At 58.7% G+C, this 25713-nt stretch overlaps 5 protein-coding genes and 1 long non-coding RNA gene across 11 annotated transcripts in view; 4 read left to right on the top strand and 2 right to left on the bottom strand.

The window, feature by feature from the left end:
• C18H16orf70 (chromosome 18 C16orf70 homolog) overlaps positions 1-4144 on the top strand; it is a 37033-nt gene extending 32889 nt beyond the window's left edge. Inside the window, exons 12-16 of the mRNA XM_031657974.1 lie at positions 142-185; positions 684-727; positions 878-936; positions 1889-1961; positions 2652-4144. Of these exons, the coding sequence (XP_031513834.1) occupies positions 142-185; positions 684-727; positions 878-936; positions 1889-1961; positions 2652-2738 (307 nt within the window). The 3' untranslated portion in view covers positions 2739-4144. The remainder of the gene's footprint in view (positions 1-141; positions 186-683; positions 728-877; positions 937-1888; positions 1962-2651) is intronic.
• On the bottom strand, positions 3715-7224 carry B3GNT9 (UDP-GlcNAc:betaGal beta-1,3-N-acetylglucosaminyltransferase 9). Of its 2 annotated transcripts, XM_003917015.5 has the most exons (2): positions 6457-7224; positions 3715-6265 (listed from the first exon to the last, which is right to left on the bottom strand). In XM_003917015.5, exon 2 carries the CDS (start codon positions 6078-6080, stop codon positions 4875-4877), a length of 1206 nt encoding a protein of 401 aa, XP_003917064.3. In that variant the 5' UTR covers positions 6081-6265; positions 6457-7224; the 3' UTR covers positions 3715-4874. The 2 variants fall into 2 exon arrangements, with proteins under 2 accessions (XP_003917064.3, XP_021787755.2); XM_021932063.2 differs by having other exon boundaries at positions 3715-7224.
• A 2687-nt stretch (positions 7225-9911) lies between these two features.
• Positions 9912-16629, bottom strand: TRADD (TNFRSF1A associated via death domain). 2 transcript variants are annotated; one of them, XM_003917013.5, is made up of 5 exons: positions 15546-16629; positions 12223-12381; positions 11106-11383; positions 10837-11023; positions 9912-10701 (listed from the first exon to the last, which is right to left on the bottom strand). In XM_003917013.5, the coding sequence occupies exons 2-5, from the start codon at positions 12371-12373 to the stop codon at positions 10391-10393; spliced, it is 927 nt and encodes a 308-aa protein (XP_003917062.1). In that variant the 5' UTR covers positions 12374-12381; positions 15546-16629; the 3' UTR covers positions 9912-10390. The 2 variants fall into 2 exon arrangements, with proteins under 2 accessions (XP_003917062.1, XP_017808975.1); XM_017953486.3 differs by lacking the exon at positions 15546-16629 and having other exon boundaries at positions 12223-12764.
• Positions 12236-13372, top strand: LOC116271277. The gene is made up of 2 exons (XR_004179741.1): positions 12236-12325; positions 12714-13372. It is a non-coding gene; the product is annotated as an uncharacterized LOC116271277 (long non-coding RNA).
• FBXL8 (F-box and leucine rich repeat protein 8) lies at positions 15656-19875 on the top strand. Its single transcript, XM_009196631.4, has 3 exons — positions 15656-15765; positions 17466-17646; positions 18550-19875. Exons 2-3 carry the CDS (start codon positions 17495-17497, stop codon positions 19556-19558), a joined length of 1161 nt encoding a protein of 386 aa, XP_009194895.1. The 5' UTR covers positions 15656-15765; positions 17466-17494; the 3' UTR covers positions 19559-19875.
• Positions 19876-19994: 119 nt separating this feature from the next.
• On the top strand, positions 19995-25642 carry HSF4 (heat shock transcription factor 4). Of its 4 annotated transcripts, XM_009196628.4 has the most exons (14): positions 19995-20602; positions 21191-21299; positions 21388-21515; positions 21615-21739; positions 21989-22064; positions 22227-22291; positions 22790-22892; positions 22973-23072; positions 23174-23269; positions 23494-23617; positions 24527-24632; positions 24732-24797; positions 24975-25044; positions 25329-25642. In XM_009196628.4, exons 1-14 carry the CDS (start codon positions 20480-20482, stop codon positions 25481-25483), a joined length of 1446 nt encoding a protein of 481 aa, XP_009194892.1. In that variant the 5' UTR covers positions 19995-20479; the 3' UTR covers positions 25484-25642. The 4 variants fall into 4 exon arrangements, with proteins under 4 accessions (XP_009194892.1, XP_009194891.1, XP_009194894.1 ...); XM_009196627.4 differs by lacking the exon at positions 22973-23072 and having other exon boundaries at positions 23145-23269; positions 23390-23617; XM_009196630.4 differs by lacking the exon at positions 22973-23072 and having other exon boundaries at positions 23131-23269.
• The last annotated feature ends 71 nt before the right edge of the window (positions 25643-25713 follow it).

Below are 25713 nucleotides of genomic sequence, written 5' to 3'. Positions count from 1 at the left end.
CAATGAACACTGTCAGGGGCTCAGAGCCAGGTCTTTGGGCAGGTGTGTTTGGTTCTGTTTCTCCTGGGGTATGGGGTTGGAATATGGGAGTGGCCAGGCCTTCTAGGAGGCCTAGCCTTTACCCATCTGCCTTCTCTCTAGTTATCATCGCTGTGAGTTCAAGATCCCACTAGCCATAAAGAAAGGTGAGTAGTGAAAGCTCTTAGGGTAAGGGAGGGGTTTTAGAGTCTGTTTTCCACTATGAGAAGGGAGAAAGATCGAAGCAGTAGTTGGGCGTGTAGAGCCTCTGCCCATGGCCTCAGTTCCTCTGGGGTGCACTCATTGTTCTGGGGGCTGCAGTGTTCTTGGTCTGAGTCTCCTAGAGGCCCTTGAGGCCTTTTCCTTTGACTGTGGGATTGCTGGCCTGTGGAGGGGGGAGTTTCTTATCTACAGATGATCATCCAGGGGCCCCCAGCCTATCCTTGTTGCCTGCCACCCACTGCCAGTTGGTGTAGCTCACACCTGACTGACCTCCCTTCACCCCTCCATCCTCTTCCACCGTGGAACTCCAAAACAGCCTGTTAGTCCTCCCCATGTACTCCAACCCTAGTGCAAAGGGACACCAGGTCTGGATCCTGCCTAGGGCTGGGGCCACAGGTAGGCTGGGCCAGCTACCAATCTGCCCTGCTGTCTTCTCCTTTCAGAAAACGCAGACGGTCAGACAGAAACATGCACGACCTACAGCAAGGTGAGCACCTATCTTCCTACCTGGCACAGCCTGAGAATGAGGTGGACATGAACCTGCAGGCAGCATGGGGCTGTGTCCTCTAGGCCAGCCATTGGTCACAGGCACGTTCATGTCCCTACTAACCCCTGCTCCCCTCTGTCCCTCTTGCAGTGGGACAACATCCAGGAGCTCCTGGGCCACCCTGTGGAGAAGCCTGTTGTTCTGCACAGGTGAGCGGGAGTTTGATGTCCCTGGCCATCCCACCTGACTCCTCAGAGCCCAGAAAGTCCAGGGAAGCCTGGCACAGTGGATGTTGCTTAAAAATTACAGAAGTTGCCCAGGCGCGGTGGCTCACGCCTCTAATCCCAGCACTTTGGGAGGCCGAGGCGGGCGGATCACGAGGTCAGGAGATCGAGACCATCCTGGCTAACACGGTGAAACCCCGTCTCTACTGAAAATACAAAAACCTAGCCGGGCGTGGTGGCGGGCGCCTGTGGTCCCAGCTACTCAGGAAGCTGAGGCAGGAGAATGGCGTGAACCCAGGAGGCGGAGCTTGCAGTGAGCCGAAATAGCACCACTGCAGTCCAGCCTGGGCGAAAGAGCGAGACTCCGTCTCAAAAAAAAAAAAAAAAAATTACAGAAGTTTCTGGTGTTGCCACAAGCATAATTCCTGCCCCATTCCACATTAAGAGTGAGTCAACTGTTCTCTGTGTTCACCTGTGCTAGAGAGGCTGTCCCCATGGGTAGCTCCCGTCTCCCAACCCTACCTCCAGGTAGGGGGCCTTCTCACCTTTAGTTATGAATTCATAAGGAAGGAGGGCTTGGCTGGCTGGCCTGGGCTGTCTTTTTCCCATCAAAGCTGCTGCCTGCTGACGTCCACAGCCCCATTCCTGGTTGCCATGCTGCCTGAGATTCTCTGACTCAAGAGAGCCCTCTTGACTCCTCACCACCCTAGTCTAGTTCCACAGTAACTTTGTGCCCTGTTGGGTTCTGTATGTACGATTCTGAGTTGAGTGAGGCCATCCCTACCCCTAGGACCTTGCAGGCCTGTGTGGGAAACAGACATACACTCACAGCCATGAGACTACTGGCCAGTATCCCACACCCCAGAAAACACTGGATCCCTTGTTTCAAGGCCGTGGCCTCTGTCTGCCCCTCTAATTCTGAATTCTCTGGCCTCAGGTCTTCCTCCCCAAACAACACCAACCCATTTGGTTCCACATTCTGTTTTGGTCTTCAGCGAATGATCTTTGAGGTAAGCTGTGGAAGCCCTAGAAATAAACTGCCTAGGGGGTTGCTGGTCATGGCAGAGCCAGGTGAATGATGGAGTGAAACTGGGGAGGGCCTAACTGCCATAGTGGGCAGATTCATCCTTCTCCAGCAACCCTGTCTGCTGCATGTCTGGCCTCCCCACACTTACCAGTGAAGGTTCAAAAATGATGTTGAGAAATCTGGGGTCACAGAGGCCAAAGCAGTGGTCTGTATCCAATAAGATGGGAGGTAATGAATCCCAAGTTTCTATCTGAAAACATGAGTATAGCAGGGAAGGGAACCACAGGGAAAGTGGGGCCCACCTGAGGGTGTTGGGGGCCCTCCAGTGGCATGTGAACGAATGCATTGTAGGGGAGTGAGTGGCTCTGGAGGCCCCACTGACTTGGGAGAACAGTGAGCTGCCCTTGTTTTCCCTGTGGATGCGGTATCTCCAGCAGACACCAACAGTTCCAGAAGGACTGGACACATGGCCCTGGTAAAGGCTGCGTATAACCATTGAGAAACAGGCAGATCTCAAGTAGAGAGGGGCCCTTAGCAACCAGGGGAGGTTGAGGAGTTGGGAAGCCTAGCCCTTAGGTACAGGTGTGTCACACAACCTCCAGCCCTCATGCACAGGATCTGCCTACATCCCTCTACCCCTCCCCCTTGACCCACTGTCCTCTTCTCACACCAGGTCATGCAGAACAACCACATTGCCTCGGTGACCCTGTATGGCCCCCCTAGGCCTGGTAGCCACCTGAGAACAGCGGAGCTCTCCTAGGGACATCCCCACCTATGCCCCTTTGTCCCGTGGAACTGTGCATCACATCCTGCTCAGTGGGCCTCTGTACCACCCTGTGGGTTTTCTTGGACACCTGGCCAGTGTTGAAGGACTGTTGTGATGTTCTGAGGTTGGGCTCAGGATGCATGCTCTGCCATAGGCTGAGTGGCCCAGATATTCCTCTGTCCATCCTTGGCCTGCTGGTGCCAGCAGGGGACACAGACTGCAAAGAGAAGCACAAAGTTTGAGCCTTGATTCCTGGACCCAGAAGCTCTCAACAAACAAGCAAGGAGGCAGGACACGTCAACCCTTGTCCCATGCACGTTGGGAAGACTTGGGGCTCTTTCTGTGACTGAGGACATAGGCACCCAGGATAAGGACAAAGTCCTGCCTTTGGCCCCACATTGCCACATGACCCTTAAGGCAAGCAGGTAGCGTGTCCGTAGTACTTGGTTGCAACATTTGCACTACATCCACTTTAGTTACTTGATGAGCTGGCTGTGGCCAGGGTGACCCACCTGCCCTTCCCTGTTCCTTTCTTGCACGTGCTCCCTGCCTGGGCACACCAAACTGGTTGAAACACAGCTTTCTACCATCCAGGTACGTGCCCAGGCCTGGTTCTCACCCCTGTTGGAGTCAGCTTTCAAGATTGCCTGTGCCCCTGCTCTGCCCCAACCTGGCTGGCAGGGCTGCATGTTTCCATGCTGTTTGCCTCTTTTATTTAATGCCAAAGTTTTAGCCAAAGACATCTTCCTACTTCTGTTGTGTTTCAGCATTCTGTTCTGCACTGTGGGCTGGCTCCCTGCCCCAACCCTGGGCACTGGCCCCTGGCTGAGCCATTTCATGGCTCAAAGCCTCTGGGGGCTCAAGGAAGGCTGGGCTGCTCAGTCCCTTCATGGGTCTTGCTAATGGAAAGTAGCATATATATGCTTTAAAAATATTAATCCTTTTGAAAAGAATTGAGAAGAGAAATGTATAATTTTATCCCATTTTTAATATTTTGGTCTAGCAACTTGTGATACATAGATGACAATTTTGTGAGTTTTTCAAATGTGTGTACAGATTTTTGTAAATATGACTCTTTTGTAATTAACTCATGTACAGCCTCATCCTGTATAGTTTAATGATGAATGTGCAGGGGACCTGCCTCAGGCTCCTATATGGTTCCTGGGCCTTATAGCCAGGTTTGTGTGGCGCTCCCATGACTTTGTGACTGGTGTCTTCCCATTTGGACTGTGGCCTGGCCAGAGCCCCTTGCATATCCCCCACTGTCAGGGGCAGCCAGGACTGTTCCCATCCTCCTGGAATGTGGGAACCTTCCTTATCCCATGCCCACATCCCCTCTCCAATAAAGCACCTGTGTCCTCAGCAATGGCCTGCCATGTGCTGTTGCTGGGATGTTTGTACTAAGTGTGGGTATTGGTTTTTTGAGCAAGGGGGTGAAGAATATGGGAAATTAATAGTGGTGGCGTCTCAGGGGAAGACATTCCTTGGCTCCTCTGAGGGGATACAGCCTCCAGTGGGAGACTGGCATTGTTGTGTGGGTTCAGGAGGTGGGGGAAGACTAGGTAGGACCGTGTACTCATTTGTCCCTTATGTGTGGCTCCATCCCTGGTGCTCGGCCACACCTGGGCCCAGGAGAGGTTGTGAGAAGCACAATGTCTGTTTTCAGATGAGCCGTGGCAGAGTGCCTGCCAGGTTCATGAAGGCTGTGGTGGCCGGAGCCCCTCCACCTCTCTGTGGGGCCTGGCCTTGAGAGCCTCTGCATGCGTCCGCGTCAGCCTAGAGGTTCCAAATCCAGCAGTGTGGTAGAATTCCATGAGTCCCTGCCACCCCACCTGAACACACCTCTGTGCTACTAGGAGGACCAGACATGTCCATTGCTCTGGGACCTGTTGGACAAGAGATGGTCATCTACCACCCAGCCGTGGCTCGCTCAAAGGGTCACCATTACACGGGTTTCAACTGGTTCCAGCAGGGTGGACCACCAGGAGCCAAGCTTAACCCCCATCCCCTGGGATCCTGTGGAGACAGGCACCTGGTGATCGGGGAAGAACCACATACACGGCAATAATCTGCCTGGGAAACCGGCTCCATCTTGGGTCTGAGTTAGGACCTTGGGGCTGTAATTGGGAGCTAGGAGTCCCATTGGAAGGGGCCTGCAGCGACAGGCTGTGGATGCGCACAGGCTGGCCCATGCGGCCCGTGCAGCAGGCGCCACATAAGCCAGATGTCAGCGGCTGAGAGCCCATGCACTACAACCAGCTCGCGGTAAAAGCAGGGGTCGAAGGTGCTCAGATGCGGCGCGGCTGAAGGCTGGGGGATGCCAAAGGTGCGGAAAGCAGGGTGAGGCTCGGGTGTGAGCCGCAGGCGCTGCAGACACATGCCCAGAAAGACGTCGTCGATGGGGAAGAGCTCGACCTGCGCACAGGCGCCAGCCAGGCGGTGCAGCGTGGCCCCGGAAAGCACAAAGCCACCGCCGCCCGCGTAGGCCGGATAGGCGGGCAGGCCGTACACGGCCTCAGGGATGTAGTACTTGCTAGCCCGCGTGCGGATGGGCCGCGCCTGCACAATTACGTCACCAGCAAGCAGGTCTTGCGCCGGATCCCGCGACGCCAGGAACTCCAGGAGATTCCCCACGTTCACGAACACATCGGCGTCGCCCTTAAAAACGAAGCGCACGTCGGGGCAGAAAGCTGAGGCCCAGGCTAGAAAGTGGATCTCCTTGAGCGTTAGGTTAAAAAAGGTGTCGTCGAAGGCCCAGAGCAGGATGTCCGCATAGGCAAGGCTCTCGGCCCGCAGCAGGGCGCGCCAGTGGGTTCGTGCGCCCTCCCCAACTTCGTCGGCCCCGCCCGAGCCTGCGCCCCTGGGCACGCCCAGCAAGAACACGCGGCGCACCAGCGCCCCCTGCACCCGACCCTCCGCGCCCCACGTCTGGCGCACGGCTTGGCGCCGCTCGAAGTCCTCTGCCACTGACTTGACAGCAATAAGCAGGTCTGGGCGGCCACCGGGTGCTCCGTCGCCGCGGCACTTGTGCGGTTGGTTAATGAGCAGCGGAAACCGCCGCTGGTCCTTGGCGCGCAAATAGCGGGCGAAGTCAAAGGGTCCCGTGGGCGTGGGCGGTACCGGTGTGTCTCCTTCGTAGGCCGGTGGGGCTGCACCCGCGTCGGGTAACTGGAACGCGCGGGGCGGGGGAGTGGGCCTTGGTGCCGCCCTCCCTCGCGCTCTCGGCGCGCTCGTCGTCGGGGTCGCGCCGTCGCGCTGCGCATAGAGTAGGAGGCCCAGGGAGGCGCAGAGGAGCAGCGTGAGCGAAGCGTCCCTGCGTAGGCGCAGCCTCCTCATCTCCGCGAGGCCTGCGCCGGCCCTCCCCTGTAAGGGTCGCAGTCGGCGGCAGGGGGCAAGGAGCCCCGCCCTCCCCAGATGAGGGGGCGGGAGGCCACGCCCCGGGGGGGCTCCAGCGACCGGCGGTTGAGCCCTTCGCGTCGTTCTCCTCCTTCCGGCCGTGTCGCACCGCCGGGACGGGCAGCCTGAAGGGACGAGAAGTTCACCCATGTAGCCAACTCCCTGGCAGCCTCGCTTCGGCCCAGGACTGCGACCCAGGACCGGGCAGGGAGACGGGAGTCTCGGCCCCTCCCCCGCCCGCCTCCCTCGTGCTGAGGCCGAATCCTTTCTACCCCTGCCATCCCCTCAACGTGGGCCCTGGGGTCCCTACACTCACGCTCGGCCCTCGGAAGTGGCGCAGCCCCGGACGCCCTGGCCTCCGGGGCTCAGCGCAGGGTCCCAGGGGCCGCCATGGACGGGGCCTGAGCCAAATGCAGCGTTGGCAGGAAGGGGGACCGGTGCCGTGCCACGTGACCCTCCAGCTGTGCGCGCCCGGACATCTGGAGCTCAGCTCCGCCCCGGCGCCAGGAGCACTTCGGCCTCCGAATGGGGGACTAATCCCTGAGAGGGAGCCTCCTCACGGTCAGTCCCTCTGGGAAGGGCTGATCTGGGTGCTCACATGCCAAATTCGCCTTTCCGGGGTTGAGAAGAAGCATCAACTCCTCTGGTTAGCTCCCCCAACTCTCCACTCCCCACTCCCGCCTCTCCGGAGTGGGGCGGAGCCTGGGCTGCTAGGAGACCCTGAGTGGGCCGGTTCCAAATGCGCATGAACCTGGCCACCATCCCGGGCCCGTCCTGCAGGCCTCTCCTCAGCAGCTCTGATTCCATGAGGCAGGGTGCATACGCTGCCCGAGACATGTGGCTGCCTTCTTACTCCTGGTACTGTCATGCTTCCCACCCCCAGTAAACACACGCAAGAGACAAACAAGGCAGCCCACCCAATCCTTAGGACAACCCTGCCAGCAGCTCTCATTCATGCCCAGATGGGGGACACTGGGGGCTCCTCAGGGAGTTAAGTGACTTGCCCAGGATCAAAGGGCCAGAAAGCTCTACCCCCAGGTCTTCTGAAATTCCGCCCAGGATTCTTTCATCTGTCCTTGCCCCGCTCATCCATCCACTGGGATACAGAACAGGAGGCCAACCCAGTCTGCTTTAATTTCACAGGCAAGCACTTCAGCCTGTCTCCCCGGGGACTAATGGACCCGAGCCCAAGCCAGGTGCAGTTCTGAGTCCCCTGGTCTCCAGCATAGCCTACTGCAGGTAGAAATAATCAGCCTGTGCTGCTGCAGGTCAGACTGGGCTGGCAGAGATGGGGACAGCTTGGGAAGACTCCTGGCAGAGGCCTTGGCTTAGGGATTGCTCTGGGATCCAGGTGGGCAGAGGTGCTCTGCAATGGAGAGCTAAGTCCTTGCCCAGCTCAGCTGCCAGTTCTCTCTTTCTTGGTCCCAGCCCATGTGGTGGAGCCTGGAATAGACAGCCTCCACCAGTCTCTAAGAACCCAGCCCCATCCTCTGTTCAAGGGCTATATCTGCTCCTGATGGCTTCTTCCCACCAACGTTCAACCTTAAAAAGCCAATTCTCTGGCTGGGTGTGATGGCTTATGCCTGTGACCTCAACACTTTGGGAGGCTGAGGTAGGTGGATCACTTGAGGTCAGGAAGTCGAGACCAGCCTGGCCAACGTGGTGAAACCCCCTTCTCTACTAAACCCCCTTCTCTACTCTTCTGTACTAAAAATACAAAAATTAGCCAGGCATGGTGGTGGGCACCTGTAATCCCAGTGACTCAGAGGGCTGAGGCAGGAGAATTGCTTGAACCTGGAAAGTGGAGGTTGCAGTGAGCCAAGAATGCACCACTGCACTCCACCCTGCACAAAAGAGCGAGACTGTCTCAAAAAAAAAAAAAAAAAAAAAAAAAGGCCAGTCATGGTGGCTTATGCCTGTAATCCCAACACTTTGGGAGGCCAGGGCAGGTGGATCACTTAAGGCCAGGAGTTTGAGACCAGCCTCCTGGCCAACATGGAGAAACCCTGTCTCTGCTAAAAATATAAACATTAGCCAAGTGTGGTGGCACGTGCTTGTAATCCCAGGTACTTGGGAGGCTGAAGCAGGAAAATCACCTGAACCTGGGAGACGAAGGCTGCAATGAGCCAAGATCGTGCCACTGCACTCCAACCTGGTGACAGAGTAAGACTGTCCAAAAAAAAAAAAAAGCCAACTCTCCACCCTGAGCCTTACTCTTTCTGGTCACGAAGTAATCAGGAGTCCTCTGCTCCAGCTTTCTCCACGGCCTCACCTCCCATTCCCTCCTGTGATAAAGCTTCGGACTGCCTCCACCATGACTCAGAAAGACCCCTGCCTGGTAAGCTCCTTTTAACTGAGTCCAACAGACGCTCCTCAGTCTTGACTAATTACCCACTCCATTATAGCGGGTGGGTAATCCCCTGGTTTCCAAATCTCCTGGTTTTCCTCCTTCCTTTTTGGCTGTTCCCATTCTGGTTGGTGTCCTTCAGGACATCCCCTGGGGCCACCCCACCCACTCCCACTTGTCTATTCATCAATCTTTAGATTGGACCCTTGTCCTGAACTCAGAACTACAGACCCAACTGCCCTCATACTCTCTCCCTGGATGCCCTGCAGGAACATCATGCTCAACTTGTCCCAAACAGAGCAAGCACTTCACTTCCCCCGGGGCCCCATCCCAGCAGGCAGTCCCACCCACCATCCAACTGGCAAAGGCAGAAACTTGGGGTCCTCTCTCAGCCATTCCTCACTCAGTGTCACCAGGCTTGTTGCTCTTCCACCCACACAGCTCTTGGTGGTAATCCCCTTCCCCCATCTCTGCTGCTGCTGCCCCAGCCTGGGGCCACCATTTCCCCCACCCCCATCCTCATCAACCTCCCAGTCTTGGCCAGGTGCGATGGCTCATGCCTGTAATCCCAGCACTTTGGGAGACCAAGGAGGGTGGATCACCTGAGGTCAGGAGTTTGAGACCAGCCTGACCAACATGGAGAAATCCCATTTCTACTAAAAATACAAAATTAGCTGGGCATGGTGGTGGGCGCGTGTAATCCCAGCTACTTTGGAGGCTGAGGCAGGAAAATTGCTTGAACATGGGAGGTGGAGGTTGCAGTGAGCCAAGAACGTGCCATTACACTCCAGCCTGGGCAATAAGAGCGAAGCTCCATCTCAAAAAAAAGACAAAAACAAAAAAACCTCCCAGTCTTAACTTCCAAAACCCTTCAAAGGCTTCTCACTGGCCTCATTGAAAAACCCACACCCTGTAAAATGGCTTATCAGATCCCCCCACACACGTGATCAGCCTCAGCTCCAGGTCTCAGCAAATCCACCAAACCACAGATCCAGACACTTTTAACTGTCCTTCTAATGTCCCTCTCTCTGATCTTCCTCAAGCTCTTGCCTAAGGCTGTCGGTGCCCCGAACATTGCCCTTCTCTTGATACCCCACCCCATGCCTGCTCACACTCATCTCCAGGAAGCCTACCACCTGTCCCCTGTCCAGGTTAGGCTCCTTCCTCCATCCTCCACAAATTCTTTTTTTTTTTTGGGGGGGGGGGCGGGGACAGGGTCTCACTCTGTCACCCAGGCTGGAGTGCAGTGGCTCAATCACATCTCACTGCAGCCTCAACCTTCCACACTCCAGGGATCCTCCCACCTCAGCCTCCTAAGTGGCTGGGACTACCCAGGCTGGTCTCAAACTCCTGAGCTCAAGCAATTCTCCCGCCTCTGCCTCCCAAATTGTTGGGATTACAGGTGTAAGCCACTACTACTTGTATGTCTCACATGAAAACCCATGTTATACTTTATTATAATTGCTTTACATTCGGGGTCCCACACTGAGTGTGAGCTAGGGGCAGTCAGGATTGATTCGTGTTTTACTTCACTGCAGTATCTGCAGCACCCAGGATGAAATCCAGGACACCAAAGGTCAAGGTGCTTCATGAGTGAAACTGTAAGGGCTGGTTGTAAGCTCCGCTTCTGGGTGGGAGAAGGTGAGGTTGATCTCCAAAGCAGGTCCCCCCCGCCCCATACTCTATCAAAGTACCTGAGGCAGAACCCCCAATGGTGCACCCCCAGCGGGCTCAGTGGGTGCTGGTCTGGCTCCTGGGGAAGGCAATCAACTCTGCCCCAGCAGGTCCAGCAGATAGGCCAGATGGGGTTTCAGGGTCCCATGGATGGACAGGGGTTCAGCAATAGCAGCAGAAGGAAACCTAGGGCCATCCAGGTTCTCCAAAAGCTGGCTGCACCCCTGGTCTAGGCCAGGCCGCCATTGGGATCGGTCAGGCCCAGCAAGTCCTCTGCCAGGCTGGTGAGCTCGTTCTCCTCAAGTGCCTCCACCAGGCGCTGCAGCGTGGCGCGGCGGCCCTCGGCCTGCACGAAGCGCCGCAGCAGCTGGAAGGCCTGCTCGTACAGTCCCTCGCGCTCGTACTCGTAAGCCAGCGAATCCAGCGCCGGGTCCCGCAGCGCCCGGCAGCCCCGCTGCAGCGAACGCCCCACCTTGCGCCATTTGAGGCCCACGGAGCGCGCGAACGTCTGTTGGTCCTGCAGGCTCAGCGGCCGGTTCACTGCGGAGGGAGTGGGAAGCCGGGTGAGGGCGGGGACCTCCAGCGCCGGTCCCACCCATCCCCACCCGGCAACGACCCCTGCCCCTCCCCAGACTCCAACCTCCTGGTGACCCTGCCTCTCCGCCTGCGCCTCACCTACAGGCTGACCCTGGAACAGAAAAGTCTGGGCAGGTGGCGGCTTCACATCCGACAGAGAGGGCACCGGGGGCTGCGAGGGGGCCGATGTGACCTCCCCGTCGCCACCCTGGGTCCCCAAGCCGCACTTCAGATTTCGCAGCGCATCCTCCAGCTCGGCCAGTTCTTCATCCCGGAGCCGGTCGGGCTAGGGGAAGGGAGCATGCCGTCACGGGGGACTTAGCCGTGGATTCCCGCCCTACACCATCCTGACCCCAGCCGGGCCGCACCTGCTGGGCTAGGATACAACTCAAACAGCGCTCCTCGTCCGCCAGCAAAGCGTCCAGCCGCTCAGCGCCGGCGCGCAGCTCCAGTTGCAGCGCCACGGAACGCTGGGCGAGCGCGGCCGCCAGGCTCCTCTGCAGCGCGGCGCGCAGCGCCCCCTCGCGGTAGGCGCGGAGGAAGCGGCCGCAGGGCTGCCGCCCGCAGAATCGCAGCTGCACGATCAGCTGCGGGTCGCTGCGGTGGATCTTCAGCATCTGCAGCACTTCCGGGCTCCCGCCGCTCTCTGCGGAGGCGGGCAGTCAGGCGCCTGGCGGTCCCCAAGCTCGGTCGTTCTCCAAACGGCCAGAGGAGGGGTGAAGCCCGTGGTGAAGCCCCGTGTCCCATCCCCTGACCTAGGGTGCAGGTACCCCAGAGTACCCAGCTGGGAAGCAAAATTGGGATGCAAACAGCAACAACCCAGAAAGAAGACCAGGACCTGTCACAGGGAGCACCCCAAGACAGAGTGGGTGCCACCTAGTCCAAGCTCTCACGCCCCAAATGAGGGTTGACAAAAGAGAGGGACTTCGAAGCACAGAAAAGGGGGCGTGTGCCCTGGGTAGGCGGCCAGCAGGGCAGAGGAGGGCGGGAGGTCTCAGGTCTTCGGCCTCCACCAAGCGCGGCTCCCACTGCTCGGGAAGAAGAGCGGCGGCTCTCGCTGCTCTGAGGCCACGAACAGATCCCCCAACCCGCTTCAGCCTCCTGTGGCCTCTGCCCTGAGATGGGAAAGAGGGGCCTGGAAGGGTAGGTACTGGGGAGGGGTCTTGAGCAAGGAGTGCTGGAGTAAGAGAGGAAAAGAGGAGAGAGACATCCACAATTAGTAGAAAGGAGTGAGCCAGCTGGTGGAGGGGGGCGGGGATGGAGCAAGAGATGTTAGTGCACAAATAGGTAAATCATACACAGACGAGGACACACATCTACCGTCAAGGTCATGCCACAAGCAGAGAAGAGAGCCTGCACAGCCAGGGGTCCTCTGTCTTGCTCCTCCCACCCTAAATCTTCTCCTTAAAGGTGGCTAAGCCCAGGCCCACCCACAAAATGCCCCAGGCCACCCCTTCCTCTCCACATGCCCGCCCACCCACGCACCTGCCAAGGCAGCCTGCAGAGCCCTGTACACTGCCACCTTCTGCTGGGGGTGCGCGTAGGCATCCGACAGGACCACCTTGTCCAGCGAGGATTCCACAAACAGGTATGCGCTGCCCACCCACTCTTCGTGCCCATTTTGCCCAGCTGCCATCTCACCTCCTGGAGATGCAGACAGTCGGGTATCCAGTTCATCCCCCCTCCCTCTGCCCTGGAGACAACCGTCCAGCCCCACGTGGTTCAGCGTCTCCACCACAGTAACCTCAAGTCCCACATGGTTCAGTTGTCCCCACCACTGGTTGGCATACTTGGGACAGGAGTTCACCATCTCACAGGAAGCCCCTTGAGCTCCTGGCCCTGTACTGAGTCCCACCCACCCCAGGCTTGCAGTGAGGACTGTCCCTCCACTGCCTTCTCAGCGAAAGAGCCCAGGGTCACAGTGGAGGGGGAGCAGAGGCAGATTCTGCAATGGGGCTTCTCTGCCTCCTCCTCAGGCCTGTGTGTCTCTCTTACCAACATGGACAAGAGACATCTTCATGCTGGATGGTGCTCATGCCCCAAAGCCAACAAGACCCATATGCTCCTGGCCTTGCCTTCTGAGTAGACTTGAGCCCAGCATCTCTGGAGGACCTCAGCCTAAGACTAAACCTCCTGTCTTCACTTCGAAGGACAGCTGTAGTTTGCATCTACCCAGATTCCCTCCTGAAAGCCTGACTTACCTTAGGGACTTCCCTCCTCCCTCTTCTCAATCCATGTGCCTGTGTCCCACTCCCTAGTTTCAGGTCGGGCTTGTGCACCAGACCTGGCTAATCTGCACATTCCATTCATATTTCTGCAGTGATTAGTTCAGAGCAGGGTGTAGGACTTAAGTTGGACCCATGAGAATCAACCCTGCAACTCTGGTTGAGCCAATAGGAAAGAGGCACTCCTTTCCCTTCCCTTGGAACTGAACTAGAAGGAAGAGGTAGCTCTCCTTTAATACTGCTTGGGAAGAGTCTGGCTGGGAATGAAGCTGACACAGAAAGAAATAGTCAAGAGATGGAGCAGTGCACTCCCAACCATACTACGCCCCTGGATCCAGCTGTTCCTGAAGCGACTGCACCCTGGACTTTTCAGTTATGTGAGCTAAATAATCCTTTTTTGTTATAAAGCCCTTGGAGTTCGGCTCTGGTCATTTCCAACACAAATTGTTCTATTCCTTCCCTGTCCAGAAAAAGCCAGGGCCCCTTGGTGCTAGCATAGTATCTCCTTCCTCCATCTTCTGACAAAAACCTAGCCCTGGACCAGCGGAGGCAAAATTCCCAGCCAGGGAACCACTGCACTGACCCACAGCTCAGTGGTCTCCCAGTTACTACCCCATGAGACAGCAAGTAAGAAACTGCCCTCCCTCTTTCTCCCCACCTTACCCTTTTCCTAGAATCATGGGATCAAGGCCCTACCTCCTGCCCCATCAGTCACACTCCTGCACTCTCCAGTCATCAGGGTTTATATATGGTGGGCTAGGAGGAGTGTTGAGTGTTAGCTATGGGGCAGGACAGATGGGGTGGCCCCAGCTGCCATCTGTTTACATGAGGAACAGGAAGCTATCCTGTCCTGGCCTCGCAACGTGCTGGAATTACAGGAGTAAGCCACTACTCTCGACCTTTGTTTTCTAAATTTTCTTGTTTTTGAGACAGGGTCTTGCTCTGTCACCCAGGCTGGAGTGCAGTGGCACTATCACGGCTCACTACAGCCTTGACCTTCCCGGCTCAAGCAATCCTCTCACCTCAGCCTTTCAAGTAGCTAGGACTTTAGGCATGCGCCACCAAGCCTGGCTAGTTTTTGTATTTTTAGTAGAGATGGAGTTTCACCATGTTGCCCAGGCTGGTCTCAAACTCCTGGGCTCAAGCGATCTGCCCACCTCAGCCTCCCAAAGTGCTGGGATCACAGGTGTGAGGCACCACACCTGGCCTCCTAATCTTTTCATAGAAAACATTAATACTGTGTACTTACACCAAACCACAGTCTGGATAGTAACAGGAAATTTGCATTTTGTTTATCTCTGGGCAGGATGGAGGGAGGGAGGTGGGGGTGGGGAAGGATTGTGGGTGATTTTTATTTTCTTTGTATTTAGCAATATTTTCTGCTTTATGTGAAGTAGAGACATTTTCTTTGTATTAAAAGAGCAAAATAAATTTGTTTTCTTTAAAAGCAAAACAAGAAAAAGTGGGAAACTCTGCAGGTGACAAGTGGGTCCATGATAGGGAGCCAGCCAAGGAGGTGAGATAAGGGGGAGTCCTAGGAAAGTGGCCTGGGGAGTAGGAGAGAGTGAGAACCTCCCCTGGAAACGTTCCCTCTTTCACGTCTTCCTAGCCCCTTGACTTGGGAGTGCTGACCCGATGGTTGTGGTCCCACCCCAAGGGGTGGAAGTGGGGACCAAACGGGACCAGTGTCTGCCCATCAGGTCTGCAGGGGAGGGTGGGGAGGCAGGGAGTACTGGGAACCTGGAGACTGGGGATGCTTCCTCACACTCACTAGTACCAGACCCATGGGGGAGGTAAGCCAGGCTGGAGGTCGAGTTAACAGGGTAAAGAGGCCAGGGCCCTAGTTTCGCATCCGCCGATTGGCAGCTCTTCTAACGTGTTCTTTCACAGAAGCCCCTCCTTGGGAAGCCCCGCGCCCCACCCACCCGTAGTCGTCCCTTTTTGGGAGGGGCTGAGGCTTCCAGGCTGGGTCCTGAGAACGTTTGGTGGCCGGAGACTCTGGGGCACTTGGGTACCGACCTAACAACGTCTGCCGCTATTTCCAGGGGCGAGCCACGCACGGTGCCCCTTGAACACTTAACAGTCCCGGGGGCAGCCCCACCTCTGGCTGGGTGGACAGGGACAGCCTGTGGGCGTGGCCCAGAAATGAAAGCCTGCGACTCCTTGCGACCCGCCGGGCACACCCCCTACTCAGCTACGCAGCTCCCGAGCGCTGGAGGGGAGCTTCCCAGGCTCCCACTAGCCCACCCTCAAGCTGGGGTTTCGCACGTGCGATCGGCTGGGGTGGACAGGGGGGTCTCCGCTCAAGAAGGTGTTCAGAACCACCCCTCCTCCCCCACCCTCTCTCCTGCGGGGCCCTACTGCCCCTCGAAAGCGCTGGCAGGGACGAGGAGCCTGCGGGGGCCAAATTCAGTACCGTCCCCCGCCTCCCACGGGAACAGCCCAATAGGCCGCCGCCACCAGCTGGCTGGAGCAGCCGCCAGTGACATCTGCGCCGCGGCCACACTTCGGAGCCAAGATCCACCTCCGCTCCCGCCCGCACTGGGGAGCCCACCCACACACCCACCCACCAACTGCACTAACCTGGCCGCCTCGGCTGGGCCTGGGTTCCCACGCCCGCCAGGCTCCGCTCTACTCGCGCCGCTTCCGGGTGTGCGCGGAGGCGCTGGGGCGGTGCCCTAGCCCGAGCCTCCTAGTCCGCCCGCGCGTCCTGCTCCGCGGGCTCCCGGTGGCTGCTTCCCGCCCGCTGCCCTCTGCTGCCAGTCCCCTGTCCCGGGCAAAGCCCATCTGGTCCGCTGAGCAGGTAAGACACCAGCGCCCAAGGTTAGACGGCAGGAAGACCGGGACTTTGGGGGTTTGCGATTCTTACGAGGCCGGGGGCTCGTAAGAGCGAGAGCTGCCAGATTTCGGTAGATCAAGGGAGCGCCCCCTGGAGACCAGAATTTTCTGCCCTTGGGGATCCGGCTTCAAGATCGCTGCTGCCAGTGGGCACTCAAAACGGGGTGCCCATGTGTCCCAGGTACAAGCCCAGCCGAGCGTATCTGAAGCCCCAGGAAACACGTGGTACAAATTCCGGGAGAAACTGTTAGCCCGGAAGATATGGGAACATTAACTGGCGAGTAGTGTGAAGCCTTGTGTACGCAAACCTTCAGGAACCTTAAAACAAGATTGGCGGCCGGGCGCAGTGGCTCACACCTGTAATCCCAGCACTTTGAGAGGCCAAGGCAGGTGGATCACCTGAGATCAGGAGTTCAGGACCAGCCTGGCCAATATGGTGAAACCCCATCTCTACTAAAAATACAAAAATTAGCCGGACGTGGTGGCGCGCGCCTGTAGTCCCAGCTACTCGCGAGGCCGCGGCAGGAGAATCTCTTGAACCCGCGAGGTGGAGGTTGCAGTGAGCCGAGATCTCGCCACTGCACTCCAGCCTGGGCGACACAGCTAGATTCCGTCTCAGAACAAAACAAAACAAAAAGAAAAAACAAACAAACAAGATTGGCAACTTCAAAGAGGACGCACACTTTTCCAATAACCCATCCCCCTCTAAAGGCTGCTCTCCAGGGTGGGTCTGCGGAGTTCCAGCCAAACCCAAAGTGCCCAGCGGGAGCCAGGACTGCTCAGGGGTCGGCACTTGAAACTTGAGCCCCTCAGGCACCAGAACCGTCAGGTCCCAGAGCCCCAAGTTTTTTTTCATCTTGTGGGGCTGTCTTAGGAAGCACCAGGGACATCTCCCCCGCGCGGCGGAGGCGGGGAAGGAGGCGGGGAAAGAGCCTCCCCTCCCGGGGCGGATCCAGCTTTGCCCCGCCCACACCTCGCTTCCTGATTGGCTCATGGTCCCTGACAAGGAAAAGTCTACATTAATGCTCCCGCCTTATTAACCCTGTAGTCACTTTCTACTAACCGGCCGGGTTAAGAAGGGGTTTCTCAGGCCGGGCGCCGTGACTCATCCCCGTAATCCCATCACTTTGGGAGGCCGAGGCGGGCCGATCGCTCGAGCCCAGGAGTTCGAGGTCAGTCTGGGCAACAAAGCGAGACCTCGTATCTGAAACAAAATTACAAAAATTAGCCAGGCGTGGTGTCGTGCCCCTGTAGTCCCAGCTACTCGGGAGGCTGAGGTGGGAGGATTGCTTGAGCCCAGGATACAGAGGGTGCAGTGAGTTGTGATTGCGCCACCACTGCACTCCAGCCTGGGTAAAGTGGGAGACCCTGTCTCAAAAAAAAAAAAAAGATTGGGGGGTGAGTTCTCAACGTGGAACCTGTGGAGTCACCGGGGACTTGTTGAAATGCAGATTCCTGGGCCTTACCCTTTCCGGAGAGCCTGATTTAGTAGGTGAGGCTGTGAAATCTGCTTTGTGAACAAGTGTTCAGAAAGCAGTTATCTGATGCCCCACGCTGTCTGAGAGGCCCTCAGTTACTCAGGCCACAAGCATTTGTACACCTAAGATGGGTCTTCCCGCAACACTTTGCGCCTTCCTAAGCCCAGAGACGTCCCTTTCTCTCCAGGTCAGAGCCACCCCAGCCGGATCCGGGCCATGGCCGAGACTGGAGAGGGACTGCCAGAGGAGGTGTTGGCACTCATCTTCCGCCACCTGCCCCTGAGAGACCGTGCTGCCGCCGCCAGGGTCTGCAGGGCCTGGGCCGCCGCTGCTACCTGCAGCACTGTGTGGCACGACACAAAAATCAGGTGAGCCTGCTCCTCAACACTCCCCTCTCCATGGCCCACTCACCTTCTCTGTGGAGTCGTGGGCTAGAGATTCAGGTTGACTCCCCCATATTAAAAAATAATTGCTGGCAGGGTGCGGTGGCTTATGCCTGTAATCCCAGCACTTTGGGAGGCCGAGGCGGGTGGATCACCTGAGGTCAGGAGTTTGAGACCACCCTGGCCAACATGCTGAAATCCCCTCTCTACTAAAATACAAAAACTAGCCGGGTGTGGTGGCGGGCGCCTGTAATCCCAGCTACTTCGGAGGCTGAGGCACGAGAATCGCTTGAACCCGGGAGGCGGAGGTTGCAGTGAGCCAAGATCCCGCCACTGCACTCCAGCTTGGCGACAGAGTGAGACTTTATCTCAAAATAATAATAATAGTAATAATAATAATTGCTGACATGTATTGACTACCTAATATATACCAACCATTGTTTTTAAGTGCCTTACATATATTAACTGATTTAATCTTTACGAAAACCTGTGTGGTAAATAGGTATTATCATTATCTCCATTGCCCAGATAGGAAGCTGAGGCAGACAGACTTAATCACTTCCCACAGGTCACTCAGCTAGGGAATGGCAGGGGCGGAATTCGAACCACGCCAAGACTTCTTAGAGACAGCTGAGAAAGCCCAGTTCCTAAAATATCATTGGCTCTCCATGTCCAGGTTTCATCCTGTGGCAGACGCCACTGAAATCTTCTAAAAGGATAGGATGCGAGTTCCCTCCTTTGGGGCAACAGTCGTGGTCTGGACAGAGACGTGGGGAGGGAGGCAGGAAATGGGATGGCAGCTGGAATCCCAGCTAAGGGGTGGATAGAGGGTTCTTCCCTGGTCGCGGGGACTCAGCCGAGGCCTTTTCTGCACGGCTCTAACTCAAGTTGCGAATGTGAGCTGGAAGGCATGCTGCCACTTTATCTGTCCACCTGCCTGGACCACGTTCACAACCTCCGGCTGGAATTTGAGCCATCGAGGGAGGCGAGCCGCCGGGCGGCCATCGAGCTGCTGATGGTTCTGGCGGGCCGTGCCCTGGGGCTGCGAGGCCTGCGCCTGGAGTGCCGCGGAGAGAAGCCGCTCTTCGACGCGGGCCGCGACGTCCTGGAGGCTGTGCACGCTGTGTGCGGGGCGGCCCGCGAGCTACGCCACCTCGACCTGCGGCGCTTGCCCTTCACACTGGACGACGCGCTAGTGCTGCAGGCGGCGCGCGGCTGTCCCGAGCTCCACAGCCTTTTTCTGGACAACAGTACCCTAGTGGGCAGCGTGGGTCCCGGCTCAGTGCTCGAGCTACTGGAGGCCTGCCCGCGCCTGCGCGCTCTCGGCCTGCACCTAGCCAGTTTGTCGCACGCCATCCTCGAAGCGCTGGCGGCGCCAGACCGCGCGCCTTTCGCGCTCCTGGCTCTGCGGTGCGCGTGCCCCGAGGATGCACGCGCGTCCCCGCTGCCCAACGAAGCCTGGGCAGCGTTGCGCTGCCGCCACCCTGGGCTGGCAGTGGAGCTGGAGCTGGAGCCCGCGCTGCCCTTTGAGAGCGTGACGCGCGTCCTGCAGCCAGCGGTCCCCGTGGCTGTTCTGCGCCTCAACCTCTCAGGCGACACCGTAGGCCCAGTGCGCTTCGCAGCGCACCACTACGCCGCAACCCTGCGCACACTCGAGGTGCGCGCAGCCGCCTCAGCCGAGCTGAACGCCGCGCTGGAGGAGCTGGCGGCGCGCTGCGCGGCCCTGCGCGAGGTGCATTGCTTCTGCGTGGTGAGCCACTCGGTGCTGGAAGCCTTCTGCGCGCGCTGTCCGCGCCTGCGCACCTATACCCTCAAGCTCACGCGCGAGCCGCATCCCTGGCGGCCCACGCTCGTGGCGCGATTGGGCGACTTCTCTCCCCCGTCCCCGCAGACGTAAGCGCTCCGAGATGGGACGGATGTGCCCAGGCGCGCCCCGACTGCTAGTGCCTTCTTTCGGGATTGTTGCCCGCCCGGGTCTTTACGGAGTTGGGAACTGTGATGGCATCGGGACCAGTCCTGGGCGCCCTCAGACCACTCGCTGCTCTCACCCTCTGCAGACGCCCCACCCGCTCGGTCCTGGACACACTGCCCCCCCTCTTGCCTCCACCCCTCTGCGGACTCTGCATCTCTGCGGCCCTGGCGCGGGGAGAGGGAGGGCACGGGCGCGGGCCGGGCCTCAGGGGTGAGTGTGAAATAAACAAATCCTGCAGTGTTTCTGAGAGTCCTGTTAAAGGCGGGGTCGGATCTGAAAGGGAAGGGCAGGGAACGCACGGGGGACCGGAGGAGCCATCCCGGCAGAGGTGGGGTTTCCTCAGGGTCCTCTGGACTGACACAGCTGCGGGGGGTCAGGGGCGGGACACTCGCACCCTTGGAATGACTACCTCCAAGGGCTTGGGCGGGAGCCCCACCTTCCTATCTGCTTCCCCTGCCTGGGGCTTCACTGTGCCTCTGGCCATTACCTTCTAGCACTTGCCTAGCCCACACCAGGTCGCACACCGGCTATTTCTCCCGTAGAACAGAGAAGGAAATAGAGGGACTGAGAAGGGTGGGACTCGAACCCAAGTCTCCCACTCGCCCCACCCCCCCCCCCCCCCCCCCCCCCACTCCACTCCACACATCCCATCCAGCCAGCCTTTTCTGCCTTCTGGTGCCTCGGCCGCTGTCCCAGCCCCGCCCCGCGGGCTTGCACGTGGCCCCCGCCTGACCCGGCGCCCTGGGGCGGAGTGGGGCGGAGCGGGCGGCAAACGCAGCACTTTCCGCGGCTTTGACGAGCCCGCAGCGGCCGGGCCCGAGCGCTGAGCCGGGCCGAGACTGCACCATGCAGGAAGCGCCAGCAGCGCTGCCCACGGAGCCAGGCCCCAGCCCCGTGCCTGCCTTCCTCGGCAAGCTATGGGCGCTGGTGGGGGACCCAGGCACAGACCACCTGATCCGCTGGAGCCCGGTGAGGGCCGGGGCCCCTCGATTCCCCCAGTGGTCCCGGGGTCCCTCCACGCCAGTGAACACCCATGCCCGCCCAACCCCCGCGTGGGACTGGCCGTGGATCCCCAGATTCGGCCATTCAGAGAAGTTCACCGTGGAGGGGGCGTGCGAGACGGGGGTTTCCTCTGCGGCCGAAGGAGGCAGCCTTCTGGAGACCTCGAGCCCGAGGGACCTTCGAGGCCATTTAGTTCCCACCCTACCCCATCCGACAGATGGGAAAACAGAGGCCAGGAAATGGGAAGGGCTGGTCTAGTTCAGGGCACACTGCGGGGCTGGGGCCTGTCCAAGGCTGCAACCCCGTCAGCCTCTCCTTTCTGAGAACCGAGCATGGAGTCAGGGTCTGGCTGGGGATAGGGACTCACTGTGGTCGCTCCAGGCCAGGCCTCGGAGCCCATTCTGGCCTGGCCTCGACCCATGTCCCCGTAAGCGGTAGGCCTGGACCCCAGAGTGAGTGTGTGTGCGCACGCCGGAGCGCAGGACTAGCCGTGGGCGGGCACCGCTCACCCTCTTGGTCTCCGCCCGCACGGTGGGCGGGCGACGTTCTTGGTAGAGCGGGACCAGTTTCCTCGTAAGCGACCAGAGCCGCTTCGCCAAGGAAGTGCTGCCCCAGTATTTCAAGCATAGCAACATGGCGAGCTTCGTGCGCCAACTCAACATGTGTGAGTCCCTACGGCCGGGCAGGGAGCGGGGATGGGGGATTCGGTGCCGGGGATGGGGCGACCCACGCCCCCACGCCCCACTCCCCAGACGGTTTTCGGAAGGTGGTGAGCATCGAGCAGGGCGGCCTGCTTAGGCCGGAGCGCGACCACGTCGAGTTCCAGCACCCGAGCTTCGTGCGCGGCCGCGAGCAGCTACTGGAGCGCGTGCGGCGCAAGGTGGGGGCGGCCTGTGGGAATGAGCAAAGCGGAGGAGGGGTGCTGGGACTGCCGTCCTTGCTCCTGCGACCCAGTCCCGACGGTGCCTCCCGCCCGCAGGTGCCTGCGCTGCGCGGCGACGACGGCCGCTGGCGCCCGGAGGACCTGGGTCGACTACTGGGCGAGGTGCAGGCTTTGCGGGGAGTGCAGGAGAGCACCGAGGCGCGGCTGCGGGAGCTCAGGCAGTGCGGGGGCGGGTGGGGAAAGAGGGGACGGGGGTGGAGGGTTCGGGATGAGACCATAACTGGCCGGCAGGCGGTTCTGGGCAGCCCCTTCCTCTCTCCGGCCTTGGCGCTTCCATCCAGGCTTACGGGCGATCTCTAGGATGGCCAATCATCGGGGTGGTCTCCTGGGTCCCCGGCCTCGCCATTCCGTGGGGGGTGGTGACTGGGCAAACCCTCAGATGCCTCAGCACCCTCCCACCCCTTCCTCAGGCAGAACGAGATCTTGTGGAGGGAGGTGGTGACACTTCGGCAGAGCCACGGTCAGCAGCACCGGGTCATTGGCAAGGTGTTCCTCTCCCCGATGCCTCACTTCTCCCTCCCACTCCTCGACACCCCATTCCACCGCCCAGTCCCCCGGCGCCCCTGGTTAAACCTCCCTCCCTCACCTGGAAGTGCAGGGGTGGGAGGGGTGTCCAAAGTATGAATTAACCCTTTGCTTTCTTTTCAGCTGATCCAGTGTCTCTTTGGGCCACTTCAGGCGGGGCCGAGCAATGCAGGAGGCAAGAGAAAGCTGTGAGTGAGAAAGCCAAGAAGGCCCACACCCACTTCCAAGACCCCCCAGAAGACCCCTTGCAAGGACCCCTTCTCCTCCAGAAACTCCTTCATCAGGAATCCTCATTCCTCCCCCTGCACTACAGGCTTCCTCACCCCATCTAGGATCCACTTCCCCCAAACTCTGCCACCTGATACCCCCACTCCCAGATCCTCCCATTCCAGGACCTTATTCCCAAATTCCTGCCCCAGCAGCCCCTTGCCCCTCCCCCCAAGGCTTCCCAACAGCTGAGGGCCTGGGGCTCAAACCAGGTTCCCTCCCTCCCCTCTCTGCCCGCAAAGGGCCCCCATCTCTGGGGGGAGCCCCTTCCACCTCCAGCATGTGACTGACACCCTGGCAACAGGCCTCAGCTCTGCTGACTTGGCTGCTGGGGCCTGAGGGAGGGAGGGAAGTGCAGGCCGAGGGGCATGGGGGCTGACCCTGCCCCACGCCTGCCTGTGCCCTGGTCGACCACACAGGTCCCTGATGCTGGATGAGGGGAGCTCATGCCCAACACCTGCCAAGTTCAACACCTGCCCTCTACCTGGTGCCCTTCTGCAGGACCCCTACTTCATCCAGTCGGTAGGTTTGTCTTCTTCCCCCTTCCCAAGGGCATGGCTGGGCTTATGGAGAGCCTGTTCCTTCTCCCTATGCCCTAAAAGGAAGAGAAGATGGAAGCCAGTCTTCCCCCCAACCAGACCCAGGCCCTCCAGCATGGACTGAGCCTCTTCCCTCAAACCTTCTCCCTTAGACCTGGCCCAGGTGGGTGTTGGTGGGGTTCTGGCTCTCCCTGTACCTACAGGCCAAGGGCTGGGCCTAGCCTTCTACTTACAGCCCCTCCCAGAGACGACTTTGGGCCTCAGCCCTCACAGGGCCAGGGGCCCCATCATCTCTGACATCCCAGAAGACTCTCCATCCCCTGAGGGGATCAGGCTTTCTCCCTCCAGTGATGGCAGGAGGTAAGGGGGACAGAGCTGCCCCTGGGGGGCCTGTGGGGGAGAGCCTGGCAGCCCAGATGGCTGTGGGGGTAAAGGGAGAAATCAGTGCCAGGGTCTGGTTGAAGCTTTTCTCCGGTGCAGGGAGAAGGGCCTGGCACTGCTCAAAGAAGAGCCGGCCAGTCCAGGGGGGGATGGCGAGGCCGGGCTGGCCCTGGCCCCAAACGAGTGTGACTTCTGCGTGACAGCCCCCCCACCGCTGCCTGTGGCTGTGGTGCAGGCCATCCTGGAAGGGAAAGGGAGCTTCAGCCCCGAGGGGCCCAGGAATGCCCAACAGCCTGAACCAGAGGATCCCAGGGAGATACCTGACAGGTGAGCAGAGCCCCAGCTGGACCATGAGCCCTGTGATAGAACAGCCCTTACCAGCCCACAAAGCTTCCTAGCCATTTGACTCCATGATACTCACCTGATTTCTTGGCCCCAGCATCAGAGTCCTGTGGAAAGCAGAGCCTCCCAGTCAGGGCACTCAGCATCTGTGGAAGGGCTTAGGAGCCTACATATTAAATGAGTTCCCTGGGGGTGATTGTAAAATACACAATAGTTTAAGAAGCATTGGTGGCTATGATTATGGCTCATGCCTGTAATCCTGGCACTTTGGGAGGCTGAGGTGGACAGATCACTTGAGGTCAGGAGTTCAACAGCAGCCTGGCCAACCTGGTGAGACCCCCCCCACCTCTGCTAAAAATACAAAAATTAGCTGGGTGTAGTGGCATTTGCCTGTAGTCCCAGCTACTCAGGAGGCTGAGGCAGGAGAGTCACTTGAACTTGGGAGGTGAAGGCTGCAGTGAGCCCAGATGGTGCCACTGCACTCCAGCCTGTGTGACATAGTCAAACTCTGTCTCAAAAAAAAAGAAAAAAAGAGAAAGAAAAGAAAGAAAGAGAAAGAAGGAAAGAAAGAAGAAAGATCGAGACAGAGAGAAAAGAAAAGAAAAGAAAGAAGCATTGATATTGACATTTACATAGGGAGGGGAGGGGTCCCAAAGCCCCAGCTCCACCACCCAAACTCCAGGTCCCAGGTAGGAAGCAGAGGCACTTTCTCTGTGCCCCTTTATGGCAGGGGTGGGGAGGTTGGGGGTAGAAAAAGGATGGGGGTCCTCTCCTATCATTTTCTAAATGTTGGGGGATTTAAATCTTGATGCATCTGGGTTCCTTGGGAACTTAATGGAGGGCGTACACTGCAGGCCAAAAGCAGTTTTCTCAAAAGCAGTTCTCTCTGCACAGGGGGCCTCTGGGCCTGGAGAGCGGGGACAGGAGCCCAGAGAGTCTGCTGCCTCCGATGCTGCTTCAGCCCCCTCAAGAAAGTGTGGAGTCTGCAGGGCCTCTAGATGTGAGTACCCCTTCTGCTGAAACAGGGGCATGAGACCTGGTGGGGTCTAGCTCTCTGTGGAGCCTGGAGAGGGCACCACTGACCCAGAGCTCTCCTCAGGTGCTGGGCCCCAGTCTCCAAGGGCGAGAATGGACCCTGATGGACTTGGACATGGAGCTGTCCTTGGTAAGAAGCAGATCCGGGAGGGCAGAGGCCAGGGGTGGCTGAGCCAAGCCCTCTGGTCCATAGCTGTTCTCTGTGAGCCAGAGCCATGTCTCTAGGAGAATTGCTGCAGTGATTTCCCAGCTGTTCCCCTCAGCTGCTAGGTCCCCTCCCCAGCTGCTCCCTGCGGTTCTCACGCAGATGCAGCCCTTGGTTCCAGAGCCGGGTGAGCCTGAGCTGGTGGTCAAGGGGTTAAATTCTCCAAGCCCAGGTAATGGTTGTGATGACTCATACCTGGGAGGACGCCGTGATTGGGCTGAGCTACCTTGATTGAGTGAGGGGGCAATCTGCAATTTGCAGGGAAATCCTGAGTTCAGGCTGCCCTGCAGAGCGCGTTCATTGAGCCACCCGTGCCCTCACCATTGGGCGAGAGTGGGGAGGTTAAGAATGGATGCTTCATCCTAACTGAGCAGAAGGCAGGCAGGCAGGGCTCTCCTTCCCTGAAGAAAGGAGGGGGAACCTTTCCCCTGGTGAGCACAGCCCCACTTCTCCTAGGGAAGGACCCCACGCTCGGGGCCCCACTCCTGCTGGATGTCCAGGCAGCCTTGGGAGGCCCAGCCCTGGGCCTGCCTGGGGCTTTAACCATTTACAGCACTCCTGAGAGCCGGACCGCCTCCTACTTGGGCTCTGAAGCCAGTCCCTCCCCCTGAGACCCCGCGCCTCTGAAGGGGCTGGGAACCAGTCCGCGGCTGCACATCCTTCTTGGCTTCCTGGCACCCCCTGGCGGGAGTGAGCGAAGCCCCTACTATTCAACGGCCTCTCTCCACTACCCCGACGAACCCTGCACATAAACTCCATTTTTTTTTCTGTTTCGCGTCTCTTTTCTCTATCGACCAGGCAGCACAGGAGTTGTGGGTGGGGGGTGATTTTGCACTGTAGA

The sequence above is a fragment of the Papio anubis genome, chromosome 18 (genome assembly GCF_008728515.1).
Source record: "Papio anubis isolate 15944 chromosome 18, Panubis1.0, whole genome shotgun sequence".
NCBI lineage: Eukaryota > Metazoa > Chordata > Mammalia > Primates > Cercopithecidae > Papio > Papio anubis.
This window is presented reverse-complemented; position numbering and strand designations above follow the sequence as displayed.

Coding starts and splice junctions, on each gene's coding strand:
- B3GNT9 (XM_021932063.2), bottom strand. CDS start 6,290: ATGGGTGAACTTCTCGTCCCTTCAGGCTGCCCGTCCCGGCGGTGCGAC.
- TRADD (XM_017953486.3), bottom strand. CDS start 12,547: ATGGTGAACTCCTGTCCCAAGTATGCCAACCAGTGGTGGGGACAACTG. Junction 11,024..11,105: donor GTTGTATCCTAGCCCAGCAG/GTGCGGCCCGGC, acceptor CCCTTCCCCTAG/CCCGACCGGCTCCGGGATGA. Junction 10,702..10,836: donor GTTCCAGGGTCAGCCTGTAG/GTGAGGCGCAGG, acceptor CTCCCTCCGCAG/TGAACCGGCCGCTGAGCCTG.
- FBXL8 (XM_009196631.4), top strand. CDS start 17,495: ATGGCCGAGACTGGAGAGGGACTGCCAGAGGAGGTGTTGGCACTCATC. Junction 17,647..18,549: donor TGGCACGACACAAAAATCAG/GTGAGCCTGCTC, acceptor CTCTAACTCAAG/TTGCGAATGTGAGCTGGAAG.
- HSF4 (XM_009196627.4), top strand. CDS start 20,480: ATGCAGGAAGCGCCAGCAGCGCTGCCCACGGAGCCAGGCCCCAGCCCC. Junction 21,300..21,387: donor CGTGCGCCAACTCAACATGT/GTGAGTCCCTAC, acceptor CCCACTCCCCAG/ACGGTTTTCGGAAGGTGGTG. Junction 24,798..24,974: donor TGGACATGGAGCTGTCCTTG/GTAAGAAGCAGA, acceptor GTTCTCACGCAG/ATGCAGCCCTTGGTTCCAGA.